Source organism: Papio anubis, chromosome 7 (assembly GCF_008728515.1).
Source record: "Papio anubis isolate 15944 chromosome 7, Panubis1.0, whole genome shotgun sequence".
Classification (NCBI taxonomy): domain Eukaryota; kingdom Metazoa; phylum Chordata; class Mammalia; order Primates; family Cercopithecidae; genus Papio; species Papio anubis.
The window spans coordinates 16729689-16746492 of NC_044982.1; the positions used below are offsets into that span (position 1 = coordinate 16729689).

General features: G+C 38.6%; 1 protein-coding gene across 6 annotated transcripts in view; it reads left to right on the top strand.

The window, feature by feature from the left end:
- EFCAB11 (EF-hand calcium binding domain 11) overlaps positions 1-16804 on the top strand; it is a 160660-nt gene that overhangs the window by 132685 nt on the left and 11171 nt on the right. For 3 of the 6 annotated variants that reach the window (XM_009212120.4, XM_009212119.4, XM_021941939.2), the window contains exon 6: positions 6498-6614. The exons of the other annotated variants lie outside the window; for them this stretch is intronic. In XM_009212120.4, the coding sequence (XP_009210384.1) occupies positions 6498-6614 (117 nt within the window). The remainder of the gene's footprint in view (positions 1-6497; positions 6615-16804) is intronic. 6 annotated transcript variants of the gene reach the window in all.

Genomic DNA, 16804 nt, shown 5'->3' on the forward strand with positions numbered 1-16804 from the left:
TTAGTTCTCTCGATGTTTTGCTTCATGTATTTTTAAGCTCTGTTATTAGGTACATATGCATTTAGAATTATTATGTCTTCTTGATTAATTGACCCTGCTATAGTTATGAAATATCTCTTATTATCTCCACCAGTATTTTTTGTTCGGCAGTGATACTGATGTGGCTATTCTGTCTTTGCTGTGATTACCATTTTTTATTCTTTTACTATTAACCTATCTGTGTCTTTATATTTAAAGTGAATTTCCTGAGGAGAGCATATAGTTGAGTCTGCTTTTTCATCTTTTCTGGCAATCCTGATTTTTAATTAATGTTTAGCATATTTTCATTTAATGTAATTATTTGCATGGTTGGGTCTAAGTCTACATCTTCACATTTCCTATTTCTCTCATTTGTCATGTGTTTCCCGCTATCCCCCTTTTCTACCTTTATTTCCAGTATTTTTCTTTCCTTTTTGTAGATCCAGTTTTCCATTTCATATTATTTTCCATAAGCCTAAGGAACTTCCTTAAATTTCATGTCTGCTGGCCACAAATTTTTCTCAGTTTCTGTTTATCTGAAAATGTTTCTATTTTCTTTTGTTTTTGAAATATATATATTTCCACACGTTAACATTGTACTTCTAACTGGCTCCCATGGTGTCTGATGAGAAGTCAGTGGTAGTTTTTATATGTTTTTTTTGTCTCTGAACAAATATGTCTTTTTCTCTGCTTTTAAGATACAGTCTTTATTGCTAGTTTTCAGCAATTTGATTACCATGTTGTTTTTTGTAGCATGCTTGATTATCTTACTTAGAGTTCATTGAGCTTCTTGGATCTGTAGAATTTTCGTTTTCATCAGATTTACACAATGTTTGGCCATCATTCTTTTGAATGTTTTTTTCTTCTTCCTCAACCTTCTGGTACTCCAATTATGCATATGTTAGACCACTTGATATTGCCCCACAAGTCACTGATGCTCTTTCCATTCCTCTGTTCATTTCTTTTTCTCTCAGATTTAGTTTGGAGAATTTCTATTCCTGTGTCTTTACATTCACAGAAGTTTTCTTCTGAAATATTTAATGTGACATTGATCCCAGTCCATGAATTATTAACTTCAGACATTATGTTTTTCATCTCTAGAAGTTCCACTGGGTTTTTTAAAATACTTTCCATTCCTGTCTTTACTATGTCTATGCCTTCCTTTAAATACTAGAGCATACTTAAAAGTTCTTGTCAACTAATTCTATTGTCTATGTTATTTCTAGTTCTGTTTCCATAGTCTAATTTTTCTCCTGCTTATTGGTCACATTTTCCTGCTTCTTAGCGTGTATAGTAATGTTTTGATTGGATTCTGAGTATTATTATATTAGATTTCTATTGCTGCATGACAAACTGCTACAATCTTAACAACTGAAAACAACACCCATTTTCATTTCACTTATGAAGGTCAGCAGCATGGTGGACTCATTGTTTTTGTTAGGGTCTCAGGAGGTCCAAATCAAGGTGTTGGTTGGGATGGGCTCTTACCTGGAAGTTCATGGGAAGAATCTACTTCCAAGCTCACTCGGGTTGTTAATAGAATACAGTTCCTTGTGGCTGTAGGTTTGAGGTACTCATTTTCTTACAAGCTGTTGGCCAGGATCTACTCTCTGGCCCTGGTGGATGCCCATATTCCTTTTCATGTGATCCTCTGCATCTTCAAGCAACAATGGTATGTCAGATTCTTCTTTGGCTTTGAGCCTCTTCAACCTCCTCTTTTACTACACATTCGAGAAAGTTCTGTGCTCACGTGGGTAGATTAGGCCCACCTGGATAATATAACAATCACAGGAGTTATAGCTCATCACTTTCATATATTCAGGGTATGTAATCTTGGGGGTTATTCCTAGAAATTCTGCCCATCAGAATTACGACCATTGTGATGGCCAAGTGGCAGGGTTTTGATGTCTTCTTTTAAAGAGTATTGAGATTTCTTCTGGCAGATTCTAAATTTACTTGCAAATCAGCTTGATATTTTCAGGCTGGTTTATAAGCTTTGTTAGGATAGTTCTAGAATAGCTTTTACTCCGCGACTGATTTAGCCCTTTTTCTGAGGTATGGCCTTTCAGGTGTCTATTTAATAACGTAGGTATTCAGTGAGGTCTCCACTCTCAGTAGTCAGAATCCAAACCCGTGGGAAAAGAACTTACAGGTACAGATGGCCTGTGGCCATCTGTTTGTCAACACACTGTTTGTCCGTAGGATATTTGGCCAGACTCAAGTGCCAGGCAGATTTCCGGAGCTTTTTTCTGCATAGCTCCTTCTCTGCCCTACAAATTCTAGACTCTCAGCCTCTCCCAGCCAGTGGAGTGCCAAGGGTGGGGTAGGAGGACCAATCCAACTTAGGTGCTGAAAATTTAGGAGTATTTGTCCAAAGATAATTTTAAAACAGTGACCCAAAGTCTATCTTCTTTTATCACCATGTTTCTAAATACCTACTCCTGCCAGGGGAAGAAAACAAGCATGCTTATACGCCTACATTCTGAGTAATTGCCGAGGTTACTCTGAGTTTTAATAATACATATATAAACTTTGTACACTTTTATTTCTTAGTTTTGGTAAACAGCCCCACTTGCTCATTTTGAGAATACATTTATAACAGTTCAGAATCATTTGAACTGGCTTCAGGTGCAGTTAGTGTTTTCATCTCCGATTGCGCCAGAAACTCCAGTGTTTTAACAATATATTCGGTGTAAACAATGATAACACAGTGGTTGTAAACATTAAAAAACTCGAGTTATTAAATGTTATCTAAATGACTACTTCAGAGTTTTAATGTGTGTTTAAAATGGAAAATAGTGAAAAAGTGGGAAATGTGAGGTGTAATGTTTATGTTTGTTATGTGTAAATTATAGTTTACACCTGGATGATTTTACTGAATTTGAATGATATTTTGTAAAGTGATATTTATTCTCCTTTTCGGATTGTTCATGTTTGTTTTAAAACCAGAGACTAAATCAAGAAAGTCATGACTGTTGCTGATTATTCCATGAGTGTTGCTGAAAATCGTTTTGTCACGTAGAGGAGGAGATGTTTAAAAAGGGTGTGCTCCTGGTGTGAAATAGGTTAGAGTCTCTGTGCTCAGGTTTCCCTCCCCCGCAGCTCCATCCAAACGGTGCCTCTAGGCAGAAAGCTAGGACCATCCCAGGGCTCACTTCGTTTGTTTTTCTTTTCAGGGAACACGGGCCTTACTCTCTGTTGTCCAATCTCTGAAAGTAATTTTTTAAAATATATTTTTCATTCTTTATGGCAGAAGGACTAGTATGGTACCCTCCACGTTGGGTTTTATTATTTGTTTATATTGCTATTTCCTAGATTTGCCTGAGTTTTATAAGCATAGGAGCCATATGGTATTACAGGTCTCCAGAAAAACAGACACAATAGGATTTATATACCTAAGGGGAGAAAGACTGGTTTTAAGGAACTGGCTTGCAGGATTGTGGGGCTGGCAAGTCCAAAGATCATAGGGAAGGCTGCCAGCCGGAGACTCAAGGAAGAGTTGTTATTGCAGTCTTGAGGCAGAATTGCCTCTTCTTTGGGAGATCTCAGTCTTTGCCCTTAAGACCTTCAACTAATTGGATGAGTCCACTTATGTTATGGAGAGCAATATGCTTTACTCAGAGTCTACTGATTTAAATGTTAATCACCGCCCAGCACAGTGGCTAACAGGTGTAATCCCAGCACTTTGGGAGGCCAAGGCAGGAGGATTGCTCAAGCCCAGGAGTTGGAGACCATCCTGGGCAAGATAGTGAGACCCCCATCTCTACAAAAAATAAAAAATTAGCCAGGCACTTGATCCCAGGAGTTCAAAGTGGCAGTGAGCTGAGATCAGGTCACTGCATTCCAGCCTGTATGACAAAGAGAAAATATGACAAAAATTTTACATATATAAAATATGTAAAACATGTATATAATATGTATATTATATATAATATATATTATAATGTATAAAACATATATATAATATATATAATATCTAAAAATCTAAAAATTAACTTCACAGCAATGTCTAGACTGGTATTTGATCAAACAACTGGGCATCATAGCCTAGCCAAGGTAACACATAAAATTAACCATCGTACATCTATTACTCATTTTTATACCCCTAGAACTTCGAGTAGTGCATAGGAATTAAGGAATAGCAAATAAGAGGCTGGAGTTTGGGAATAAGGAAATAATGTTTAAATAAGGCTGCGAGTAGAGGCTACTGCAGCTCCTGAGAGACTATGTGAAGGAGTTAACTGTATTATGTGGGCCGAGTGGGAGTCTTCTAACGTTTTGATGAGGGATATATGTGATGTCGCCTGTCTAGATGGCAGTGTAGGGACTGAAATCTAGTGTGCAGCATTATGATGGTAGCTAGGGGAGGAATGAGAAGGACCTGAGTGAGGCAGTGTCCAGGGGAAGGCCAGCAGTGAGAGTGGTGGGGGCTGTGGAATGGAGAAGAGTGGAAGGAGAGAGGGAAAAGGCAAATGATGAATATTTTGCTGGGGAATTCAACATTTAATTTTCCTTAAGTTTCTTTGTCTCTTTGGTGGCAGGACTTCCAACTCCTTTGGAGAGAGCTTTAGACGTCTCTATTGTGTCTGTTTCTCTGGAGAGCTTTAGAAAGATGTTACTAAACTTCTAAAACACAAGCATGCTCTTCTTTGTGAATAAAGGAAAAAAAATCGACAGCTCTGCACTTAAACACCTGTAATCCCTTCCTTTACTATGACAACTGTTAGGTTTTTCTATAGCCTCTTCCAGTCTTTAACCTTATGTAATCCTAGGCTTTTGTATAGCTGTTATAATATTGTATATGTGGTTTTGTGTCCTACTATGAGGAAGTTTATGTCTGCGTGGTCTTTACATGTATTATGTTTAATAACAGAAAAGCTTTATGGTAAATTGATGAGCCATAGTTTACTGAGTCATATTCCTCTTGTTGGATTGGGATTTCCTAACAGATTTTTACCATTGTAAAAGATGATGGTATAAATGACTTTTTATCTAAATTTTTTTTTACATTTTTATTGTGATATAACCGATGTGTAATAAACTACATATATTTAATAATTTAACATGCTTGAATAATTTTTGGTATGTATACACATGAAATATAATTTCAGTCAAATATTGAAGATAGCCATCACCGTTAAAAGTTTTTTTGGGGCTGGGCACAGTGGCTCATGCCTGTAATTTCAGCACTTTAGGAGACCAAGGCAGGAGGACTGCTTGAGGCCAGGACTTCAAGACCAGCCTGGGCAACAAAGCAAGACCCTGTCTCTAAAAAAAAATGGTTTTTTTTTTTGTAATTAGCTGGACATGGTGGTATTCCCCTGTAGTCCCAGCTACTCTGGAGGCTGACCAGGGAGGATCGCTTGAACCCAGGAGTTTTAGGCTGTAGTGAGCTATGATCATGCAATGGCAGTCCAGCCTGGGTGACAAAGTGAGACCCTGTCTCCAGGAAGAAAAAAAAAAAATAGAGAGTTTCTTTGTATCCCTTTGCAGTTCCTCCCACCCTCCTACCCCTTCCCACCTCCCTGTTCCCCCTTCCCCCTTCTCAGATAACCACTGAACTACTTTCTGACACTGCAAATTAGTTTTCATTTTCTACAATATTATATAAATGGAATCATATAATTATGTACTTGTTTTGGTCTGGCTTCTTTGACCCTGTGTAATTACTTTGAGATTTATCCATGGGATACCATGTATCAAGAGTTCATTCCTTTTCCATTGCTGAGTACATTGTAACAATGTACCATGTTGATGGAGGTTGGGTTTGTTTCCAGTTTGGGGCCATTAAACAAATAAAGCTGCTGTGAACATTGGTTTGCAAGTCCGAATAGATATGTGCTTTCTTTTCCCTTGGATATGTAGCTAGGGGTAGAATGGCTGGACCGTCTGGTAGATGTATTATATGTCTAGTTTTTTTACAAAACTGCCAATTTTTTCCTAAATGGCTGTACCTGTTTTCATTTCTACCAGCAGTGAATGAGAATTCCAGGTGCTCTGCGTCCTCACTAACACTCTATCTTTGTAAATTTAGCCATTCTTACAGGCATGTAGTGGCGTCTCTCACTGTGGTTTTAGTCAGTATTTTTGTAATGACCAATGACGTTGAATATCTTTTCATGTGCGTATTTTCCATCGTATCTTCTTTAGTGAAGTGTCTGTTCAAATCTCTCACCTGTTTTTTACCGTGGTGTTTGCTTTATCATTGAGTTTTGAGAGTTCTTTACATATTGCTTTATCAGGTATGTACTTTGCAAAGATTTTTCTTCTAGGCTGTAGCTTGTCTGTTCATTGCCTTACCTGTGTTTGTTGAAGAGCAGAAAATTTTAAAGTATATTTTCTTTGGATACATTTTCAGAAATAAGATGAATGGGTCAAAAACATAATCTTTTCTTCTTTCCTTCTTCCCTCCCTTCCTCCCTCCTTCCTTCCCTTCTTCTCCGTACCTCCTCTTTCCCTCTTGTTTCTTTCTTTTGTAGTTCTACTTGTTGTCTGTCTTCCAAAGAATTTGAAACACTATCACTGAATCATAGTGTGTTGTTCCCTGGAGGCTCGCCAACTCTGGTCTTTCTCACTTGTCTTTACTGGCTATTTTGGTGAGTGTAAAGTGTGACATTGCAGCTTTATTTCATTTCACTTACCTGGCAAGTTGAACATTTACTTAAATTTGGTATTTAAAATATTTTTCCTTCTGTAACTTTTAACCGTTTGTCATTGGTAATTTTGAATTATTCTTATAGAGTTATAAGAGCGTTTCATATATTTTAGATATCAACATTTACATATAATATTTATCACAATTTCATATCCATATTTACCTTTTATCTTGGTTTACTCCCTACCCCAACTGCAATTTTTTTTTTCTTTTTTGAGACAGAGTCTCACTCTGTCACCCAGGCTGGAGTACAGTGGCGTGATCTCAGCTCACTGAAACCTCTGCCTCCCGGGTTCAAGCAATTCTTCTGCCACAGCCTCCTGAGTAGCTGGGACTACAGGAACCTTCCACAACACCCGGCTAATTTTTGTATTTTTAGTAGAGTCGGGGTTTTGCCATGTTGGCCAGGCTGGTCTCGAAACTCCTGACCTCAAGTGACCCACCCGCCTCAGCCTCCCAAAGTGCTGGGATTACAAGCATGAGCCACCACGCCTACGCCTGGCCTGGCAACTGCAATTTACTTGTAATTTTCTCGTGTGTTTTAAATAGTGAATCTAAATACCTACCTGGGATAAATATATTATTATTTTCATCTACCTTTGGGATATTGTATGTTAAATTTTTATTTACAATGTCTTTATTCTGTTTTATAGTATAAAGTAAGGATCTAAGTTTATATTTATAATTTTTTTTTTTTTAAGAAGGAGTCTCAGCTGTATCACCCAGGCTAAAATGCAGTGGTACGATCATAGCTCACTGTTATCCAGAACTCCTGGGCTCAAGTGATCCTCCTATCTGAGCCTTCTGAGTAGCTAGGACTACAGGTACATACCCAGCTAATTTTTTTATTTTTTATTTTTTGTAGAGACAGGGTCTCACTATGTTGCCCAGTTTTTGGCTGGTCTCGAACTCCTGACCTCAAGCAATCCTCCCACCTTGGCCTCCCAAAGCACTGGGATTATAGGTGTTAGTCGCTGCTCCTATTTCTTTTAATGTGGGTTGCTTTTTGATACATTCTGATCTCTCTTAAGCTGCCCCTTATTGTCCCAGTTAATCTCTGATATGAACTTCAGAATTCTTACATACTAAAATATCCTATTATTATTTTATTTAGAAATGTATTAAATCTACAAATTACCTTGAAGTATTGCCTATTTTTCTTTTTTCTTTTATAAAATGTTTATAGTTTTTTTATTGGACTGATACATTCCACCTTACTTTAATTACCAAGTGGGTACTCAACGAATGTGTATTAAATACAGATATATTTTTTCCTTGTTATAAGAAAAATCTAATTTTGAAACAAAAAGTTTGATAGTTGTTGTTGAAAAGGAATGTTATTTTTAGAGCATGTTTTATATAATAATTATCCTTGCATTATTTTACTTCTAAAATTCTTAGTAGATTCCTTTGAGTTTTCTGGGTTATATAATCGCAGCTGTAGCAATTAATAATGTTTCTTTCCTATTAATTTTTCTTATTTGTTTTTCTTGCCTTTTCACCATGGCAAGACCCTCTGCTAGTTTATTAAATAAAATGTAAGATAAAGAGTATCTCTGTTTTGAGTTTGCTTTAGGAAACATGCCACTAATATCTGTATCTCCACTAAGGGTTTTGCTTTGTTTAGTTTTCAGAAGTTAAAGATTAGGAATATATACTTTATTTTATAAAATTCCCTTTTAAGCCTTTTAACATGTAAGTAATTGTGAGGGCCAGCAAAGTGTGCTAGGAGTGAATTAACTGTATTATGAGAAGAACATATTTCTTTTATGGTTACTTTTCTTGTTAGTTCACAAATTTTTTATCTTTTGCTCTAATGTTTCAAAGATTTTCTTTTTAAGGAGTTGTTGGTACTTCGTCATGTTCCTAAAGGAAGAAGTCAAATTATCCTTGTTTGCTAGCAACATATTTAGAAAAACCTAAAGACTCCACCAAAAAACTATTAGAACTGATAAATGAATTAAGTGAAGTTATATGATACAAAATCAACTTATAGAAATCAGTACCATTTATATATGCCAACAGTGAACAAACTGAAAGGAAATCAAAAAAGCAATTCCATTTGCAATAGCTACAAAAAAAGTATAAAATACCTAGGAAGAAATGTAACCAAAGAAATAAAAAATCTCTACAAGGAAAACTATAAAACACTGATAAGAGAAATTGAAGAGGACACAGACAAAATAGATATACCATGCTCATGGATTGGAAGGATTAATATTGTGAAAATGTCAGTACTACCCAAAGCTATCTACAGATTCAGTGTAATGTCTACCACAATACCAATGACGTTATTCACTAAAATAGGAAAAAATGCTAAAATTCTTTTTTCTTGATATTTATTTTTCCAGTTGAACCCGACAAATGAGTCAAAACTCTAATCTTTAGGATGTTCCAGGAGGACTCACTTTCCTCCATCAGCTTATTTCCTCACCATTGCCCAAAATTCAAATTTACAGCAATTTATATAGTACTAATTAGAAAGGATTTCGGCGGGGCACGATGACTCACACCTCCCAGCACTTTGGGAGGCTGAGGCGGGTGGATTATGAGGTCAGGAGTTCAAGACCATCCTGGCCAACATGGTGAAATCCCTTCTCTACTAAAAATACAAAAATTAGCTGGGCGTAGTGGCGCACACCTGTAATCTCAGCTACTCAGGAGGCTGAAGCAGGAAAATTGCTTGAACCCAGGAGGCGGAGGTTGCAGTGAGCCGAGATTGTGCCACTGCACTCCAGCCTGGGTGACAGAACAAGACTCCATCTTGGGGAAAAAAAAGGATTTCATAATGAAATTCCTCCAATTATGATACCAATGCTCCTATTAAACTCAGGTTTTGTGAAAGACTTTTTTCTTAAGCCCAACCCAGCATCCGTGGGGGGAAAACCTAACTAAGAACTTAAACAAATTTTTTACATGCACACTTATGACACCATTTTTGAAACACTAGTATTTTGAAATGTTTTTGTGCCTTCTTTTCCCACCCCCAAATTGTTGGGATGTTCTCTTGGGCTATTCTGTGGGGCTCTGGGGAGGATGTTCATTGTGATGTCATAATTACCACATATTCCAAGGATAGATCTTCATGTCTTATTCAGCCCCTAATTCTGCATGGCTGTGAAAAGCTTTAGGTTAACTGCACACCAAAGTCATCCTAATCCTAGAGTTTATCCCATATTCCCACATAAGCTGGAAATGATCAAGCAGTTGAAATGGGGAGTCCCAGTGTCTTGTCCCTGGTACTGCTTGCAGTGTGTACACAGCTTTGAGATGGCAGTGTATTACAAATTGGTGTTTCTTTCTGTGTCCAATGGGACCAACCTGGGTTTTTGGCAAAGACCCTCAAACTCTCCAAAAGCCCAGAGTTATTAGCTGGGCATAGGACTGTGCTGTGAATCCAGAGACCTGCTCTGCTATGCTAGGTAAGAAAGCAGCTTCGTGCATCTGAGCCTCTGTTTCCCCATCTGTAAAATGAAAGAGTAGGGCTGGGTGATTTTTTTTTGAAAGTTTCACTCTTATTGTCCAGGCTGGAGTGCAATGGCCTGATCTCCGCTCACCACAACCTCCACGTCCCAGGTTCAAGCAATTCTCCTGCCTCAGCTTCCCAAGTAGCTGGGATTACAGGCATGTACCACCACACCCAGCTAATTTTCTATTTTTAGTAGAGAGGGCGTTTCTCCATGTTGGTCAGGCTGCTCTCGAACTCCCAACCTCAGGTGATCTGCCCGCCTCGTCCTCCCAAAGTGCTGGGATTATAGGCATTAGCCACCGTGCCCAGCCTGCTGGGTGACTTTTAAAGTCCCTTGAAGGAAAAAAGACTACGTGGTGTTGTTCTGGGGAGAGGCTTGGACTCTGGAAGCATCGAGGGCAGGTCAGTAGAGCCCTTTCTCCCAGTGGACCAGACCGTGTGTTGCTGGCAGGCGGCAGGTCTGAAGCCCTCACCACAGCTCACTTCAGCGAGGGACAGAAAAGCAAAGAGGGGAAGAAAAGAAGACATGAAAAGTTCTCACTTCAGGGCATTTGTTCTGTACAGTGCTCTAGAGGTTGTAGCACTGAACACCAAGTTCAGAGTTATTTTATACCTGTGGTTCAATTCAAAGTGGAAAAAAAAAAAAAAGGTTAGTTTTTTTTTTCTCCCCCCAGGGAGCTATTTTCAGTAAAACTTCCATATGGGGATATATTTATTACTAAAGAGTGTCAAACCAGTCAAATAGTCAGACCATGTAGTCACTGAAAGAGAGCGGCAGCCGAGGAATGCACGCAGACACCGGGCACCCTGGAACTGCATTCCTTCTCCGCAGAGTCAAGCACGGTTGTTTCTCTGAAAGTTCTGCCCGTAACATCTTTTCTTTCATTCCTTTCTCATAAACTCACGTTATGTAAACTCCCTAAGTGTGAAATGGTTTTCCTTGGTTGGCCATCACTCGCAAGATGATTTTATCAAACATGAATTTTCCCTCAGCTATCAGCTGCACGCAATGGGAAACTCACAAAATAGAGAAGTGGTTGTGTGCTGAGCACGTAGGCATTTTGTGGGTGGTGGAGGGTAGAAGGTGGGGCAGGGCATGGGAGGTGGACGGTTGGGAGGAGATCTGGCTGAAGTAACAAATGCTCCTCATAGAATATGCTGGAAATAGAGAAAGGTCTGAAGAAAGGAAACAAAACAAACAAACAAAAAAAACCAAACAACCATATTCATACCAAACCAAAGATAATCATCATTAATATTTTGGTATTGATTCTTCCCTGTTTCTCTGTTTTTGTTAAGATGAGTGTGAGTTTTATATCCATGCTTTTCATTTTGCCATTTTCCTTTATAAATAATCCTACAATAAACAAATTTGTCTTCACTTTTATCTTCTTAGGAGATGTTCCTAGATACCAAGGTATCGTATCAAAGAGTCTGAAGTTATTTTTATCATTTTTACAGCTCCTGTAACAAACAAATTCTGCTCCCCTCACTGCATATGCCCTTTCTCTCCCTGTTCTTACCAATGGCCGAGTGCTATTTTTCAAATCTTTACGAATCTAATAGGTGGAAAGAGTATCTCATTTTTTTGTTTTATTTCTCCAATTGCTAATAACCTTGAACGTTTTTACATGTTTATTAGCCTTTTCTGTTCTCTTTTCTGTGAATTATCTATTCATACCATTTGCCCATTTTCTCTTCTATAGTGAAAACATTTACTTTTTTCTATTTTTATTACAATTGTTTTTCCAGCTTATTGTTTTCCTTTTTTATTAACATTTTTGATGTGCAGAGATTTTAAGTTTTCATCTATTCAAATCTGTGATCTTTTCCTTCACAATTTCTTCAATTGCTTTTGTACTAAGAAAATTTTCCTTGTCTAGAGACCAGATTAATATCTGCTTCCATATTCTTGGTTGGTTTGAATTTTAGGACTATCTAGCATGTTAATGAGTTTGGAACTTATTTTGGTATATAGCATGGGGTGATGATCTAAGCATTTTTATTTCCAAATAGCCAGTTTTTCCATGATCCTTTGTTAAATAATCCCCATTTATATATAATGCCTTTGTCACCTTGTGCTGTGCTGATTCCTTTTTCATATGAGGGGACCTTTCCAGGACATCTGTCCTATTCCCTTGGATACCTTATTCTTACTCCAGAGACACACTTTCCCCCCTCCTCCCCCCAGTTCTTACAATATGTTCTAAAACCTGGTGTTTCTTGTTGTCACATTTGTTCTCAGCTCTTCTTGCCTGTTTATTTTCCAGATGAATGGTAAAATCATTTTTGTGAAGTTCCAAGAACTCCCTTTGGGGTTTTGATGAAAATTGCATTCAACCTATAAATTAATTGGGAAGGATTTGGCATCTTTACAATGTTCAGTCTTCCCATCCAGGAATACACACGTGGCTTGTCCCTGCACATTTTCAAATATCCTTTTATATGTCTCAAAGGAATTCTGTAGTTTTCTTTATATAAATTCAACACATTTCTTATTAAGGTATTTCTAGTTATTTCATATTTTGGGTACTTTTTAAAAATGGAATCTTTTCCCCCTTTAGTTGAGATCACTATTTTTAATATCACTTTTTCCCCACTGATTGCCAAATTCTGACAGGAATCTAAGTGAAAAGCATATTTGTTCCTTTCCAGGCTTATAAGCTCAGAGATTTAGAACTGGAACCAACCTTAAATCTATTTTCTTTTTATATATGATAACACTGAAGTCATGAAAGGTAAAATAATTAAATAAAGATCATATTACTTATTAGGAGAGTGGCTATAGATGAATAATACTTCCAAATGTCCATGTTCTTTGTGTCAAAGACTTGTAAAACTTAAATACCCAAAACTAAATTCATGATCATCTCCTTTGTATTAGATTCCTATTGCCGCTATAACAAGTTGCCACCAGCTTGGTGGCTTTAAACAACACAAATTTATCATCTTACATTTCTGGAGGCCAAAATCCAAAATGGCCATCACTGGGCTAAAATCCAGGTATCCGCAGGGCCGCATTGCTGCTGGAGGCTCAAGTGAAGAAGCCATGTCTACTGTTTCCAGCGTCCGGAGGCCCCCTGCCTTCCGCTCATGGCTTTTTCCTCCATCAACAAAGCTGGTAGTTTAGCATCTTCACATCTCTCTGGCTCCTGTGATTCTTGTACACCCTCTCCTGCTTTCAAAATCTCCGAAGATTACATTGGCCCCACCTAGATAACCCAGGATAATCTCCCCATTTTAGAGTCAGCAACCTTAATTCTGTCTGCAACCCTAATTTTCCTTCCCCACATAATACAACATATTCACAGGTGCTGGAGATAGGACATGGATCCCTTTGGGGCAGGGTGTTAATAAGAAAAGATAAACTTCCAAAATTTGTATCAAGCACGTCAGCCCCCTACTTGAAGCACTTTGATGACTTCCCATCGCTCTTTGGATCATGACCAAAGTCCTTACATAGACTTCCAGGACCTGAATAGTTCCAGCCCATGCACCCCACAGCCTCATTTGGCCCCATGCTCATCCTCACTCTGTGCCTGGTCACATTTGCCTTCTTTCAGTTCCTTGAATGTACCTTGCTCTGTCCTGCCACAAGGACCTTGCACATGCTGTTCCCTCTGCTTGGAGAGCTCTTCCCCTCTCACACCTCCCTTATTAGCTCCCTGCTTCTCAGATTTCAGCCAGGTCTTGATCCCCCAACCTGCTGCCCAGTTCTCGCCCCTATGTCCCACCCTCTCCTAGAATATTCTGTCACTCCTTCAGGGCGCTTAGTACACTGGTAATATTATTTTGCTTGTATTAATAGAATTATTTAATTTTGCTTGTAGAATTCTCTCCCAGGATTGGGTAAAAGCTCAAAGGGACTCTTGTGTTTTCTGCTCACCCATGTATCTTCAGAACCTACTGTGCCTGGACCATAGTGGGCTCTTAGTGTTTGCCTGGTGAATGAGTAACTGAACTCAAGAATCCATTTCTTTTTTCTTTTTTTTTTTTTTTTTTTTTTTTTTTTTGGAGACAGAGTCTCACTCTGTCGCCCAGGCTAGAGTGCAGTGGTGCGACCTTTGCCTCTCAAGTTCAAGCGATTCTTCTGCCTCAGCCTCCTGAGTAGCTGGGATTGCAGGTGCGTGCCACCACGCCCAGCTAATTTTTGTGTTTTTAGTAGAGACAGGGTTTCACCATGTTGGCCAGGCTGGTCTCAAAACCCTGACCTCAGGTGATCTACGTGCCTCTGCATAGTTACTCAACATGTTCAGTAATACATTTATAAAAGCGAAAAGACTGGATTGACTCAAAAGTCCAACAAAAAAAATGTATTATAAATCCATTTGATAAAATTGCATATGGCCATTAAAAATGAAAATTATAAAGACTATAACAATGGGAGAAACATCTGTCTTACATTTAAGTAGCAGGATCCTAATGTTCTTATGCTGATGGAAGGACAAGTCCAACATTTTCACAGCAATTGATGTAAGATCGTGGAGTGGTGAGTTCTTTCTCCCTTCTCCGAACTCTCCCGTTCACATGCTCGTATATTCAGCAGATACTTATTGAACACCACTGTGTGCCAGACATTGTGCCGAATACTGGGAACAGCACAGTGAACACGATATAGGTGACCTCTGCCCACTGCAGGTTCATAGGCAGGCGAGGAGGATCACTAATCTCAGTCACATTGATGGTCCAGCATTCATGGGCTGTCACTGTGTTCAAGAAAACGTGGGTTCCTTCACCAGAGTGTGTACCATAGGCTATAGAAAATACTTCTAAAATCTGGGTCATCATGATTCGGGTCCTAAAATTTTAAATTGTGGGGGAAAATTATAGGGTGAATATACCTGTTTCCTTTAGTCTTTAGGCCTTGAAGGAGATTTTCTAAATTGTCTCTGCAGTTTTTAATCACTGTTTATTCCCTTTTAAGGAGGTGGTCATTGGGATGCCATTGACAGGCGGAGGGAAGCAGAACACTTTCCCTGCCCAATTCAGTCTCTTTCTCAAGCATTTGGAGGTTCCTCAGCCCCCACTTCTAAGAACTAAAAATGCCGCGTTCTCTCCAACATAAATTCTCTTGGTTTTGTCTTCTTACACTTCTGCACTCGGTGACTGTGCCTCTGTGCTTGAGCATAATGTAAATACTTAATTTGTTTAATAAATATCCTGAAATAGCCTCTTTGAGTTGTTACTAGAAGGGCACGAACCTTTTAAGTCACTTAGCCAGCACAGATCAACACTTAATGTCTTTAATGATGAGCGTGATCTTTTTTAGTGGCTGAAATGCTCCATAATCAATGATGTGGCCCTGCCTGGAGGCAGGAGAAACTAGATAATGGGCAGAAAATGTCTTGCTGGACTGGGCCAGTAATTTGAATCCCTGAAATTGGTATTAGTGTGGCAATTTATGGGAGAGCAGTTTCTTCCCAAGGGTAGGAAGAGCTCCCCAACATCCTAATGTCCCTTAGTGATTTACGCTATATTGAAACCCCTCATGAGCCAGTGTCTGTTCCTGGCAGGAAGCCTCTGAGGACTCTTCGCCTCCCCCACCCACAAGGCAAATGCCACACCAGAGTCAGCACAACGGTCACCCGTCTCAGGAGTAATGCTTAGTGCTGGGCAGAGGGAGCGAGGTGGACAGGGTCGGGGAATGAGGATGTCATATGCAATTTGTAAGACCTCCCTCACGGTATGTTCCTTTTTCTTCTCCCATCTCCATACCAACTCTGAGAATTATTGCAGGGATAGAAAACAAATTCTAACTGTTAGATGAAGAAGCACTTCCAGTTTGGGTCCTCAAATGTCCCCTCTGAACTTTCACTTGGAGTCCCTTAGTTTTAATCCTAGGATTTGATTGATTTGCCCATATTCACGCCCCTCATGCATTTCATAATTTTCTAAATGCTTGTATATGGCCCTCTGAACCTTTATCTCTTTAGACTGAAATTCTCTTGTTAAAAGCCCTTTTGGTCATTCCATTTGGTGTGACTTTTTTATTGTGAGTGGACTCCATTAATAGAGTGCTTTTGATAATTTGAGGGAATTGTTTCATTAAGAAATGTTATTCATTTTTTATGTCATGTATTATTGTCCACAGACCCAGAGGTTTTAAATGCTAGGAGCATGTTGTAAATGAAAACATAAATAATTTATTATAGTCATGCTGAACTAAGGCCAAATTTCCTAGTGGCTCAGTGATGCACATCACATCAGTGAGAAATGGGCTGAGATGTAAAATCTTATTTTCGCAAATGGATTATTGAAAACTAAAGTACAAGCTGTTAAAAACAAATCTTAATTTTTATATAAGTTCCTGCACTCTCATTTAATGGAAAAAAATTCTATCTTCACAGAATTTTAAAATAATTTTTCTACAACCAAGATATACAGAGTAAATTACTCACTTACTGGTGAGTATTTGCTAACACTGTTATGAGAATATCCTTCAGGATTTGGCCATGTCACAGCCCCTAGGGTGATTATAAGGTCCTGTACAGGCCTTTGAAATATTACGCTTTTAATTAGATGGAGCAACGGCTAGTCTTTGTTCCTATATCATTATATTATTAACATTCATTGCCGGGACTCCTGGTTGCATCTCATTGCAAGGGAGGCTGGGAAATGTAGTCTAGCTATGTTCCCCGGAAGAGAGGGAAGTAAATTTTGCT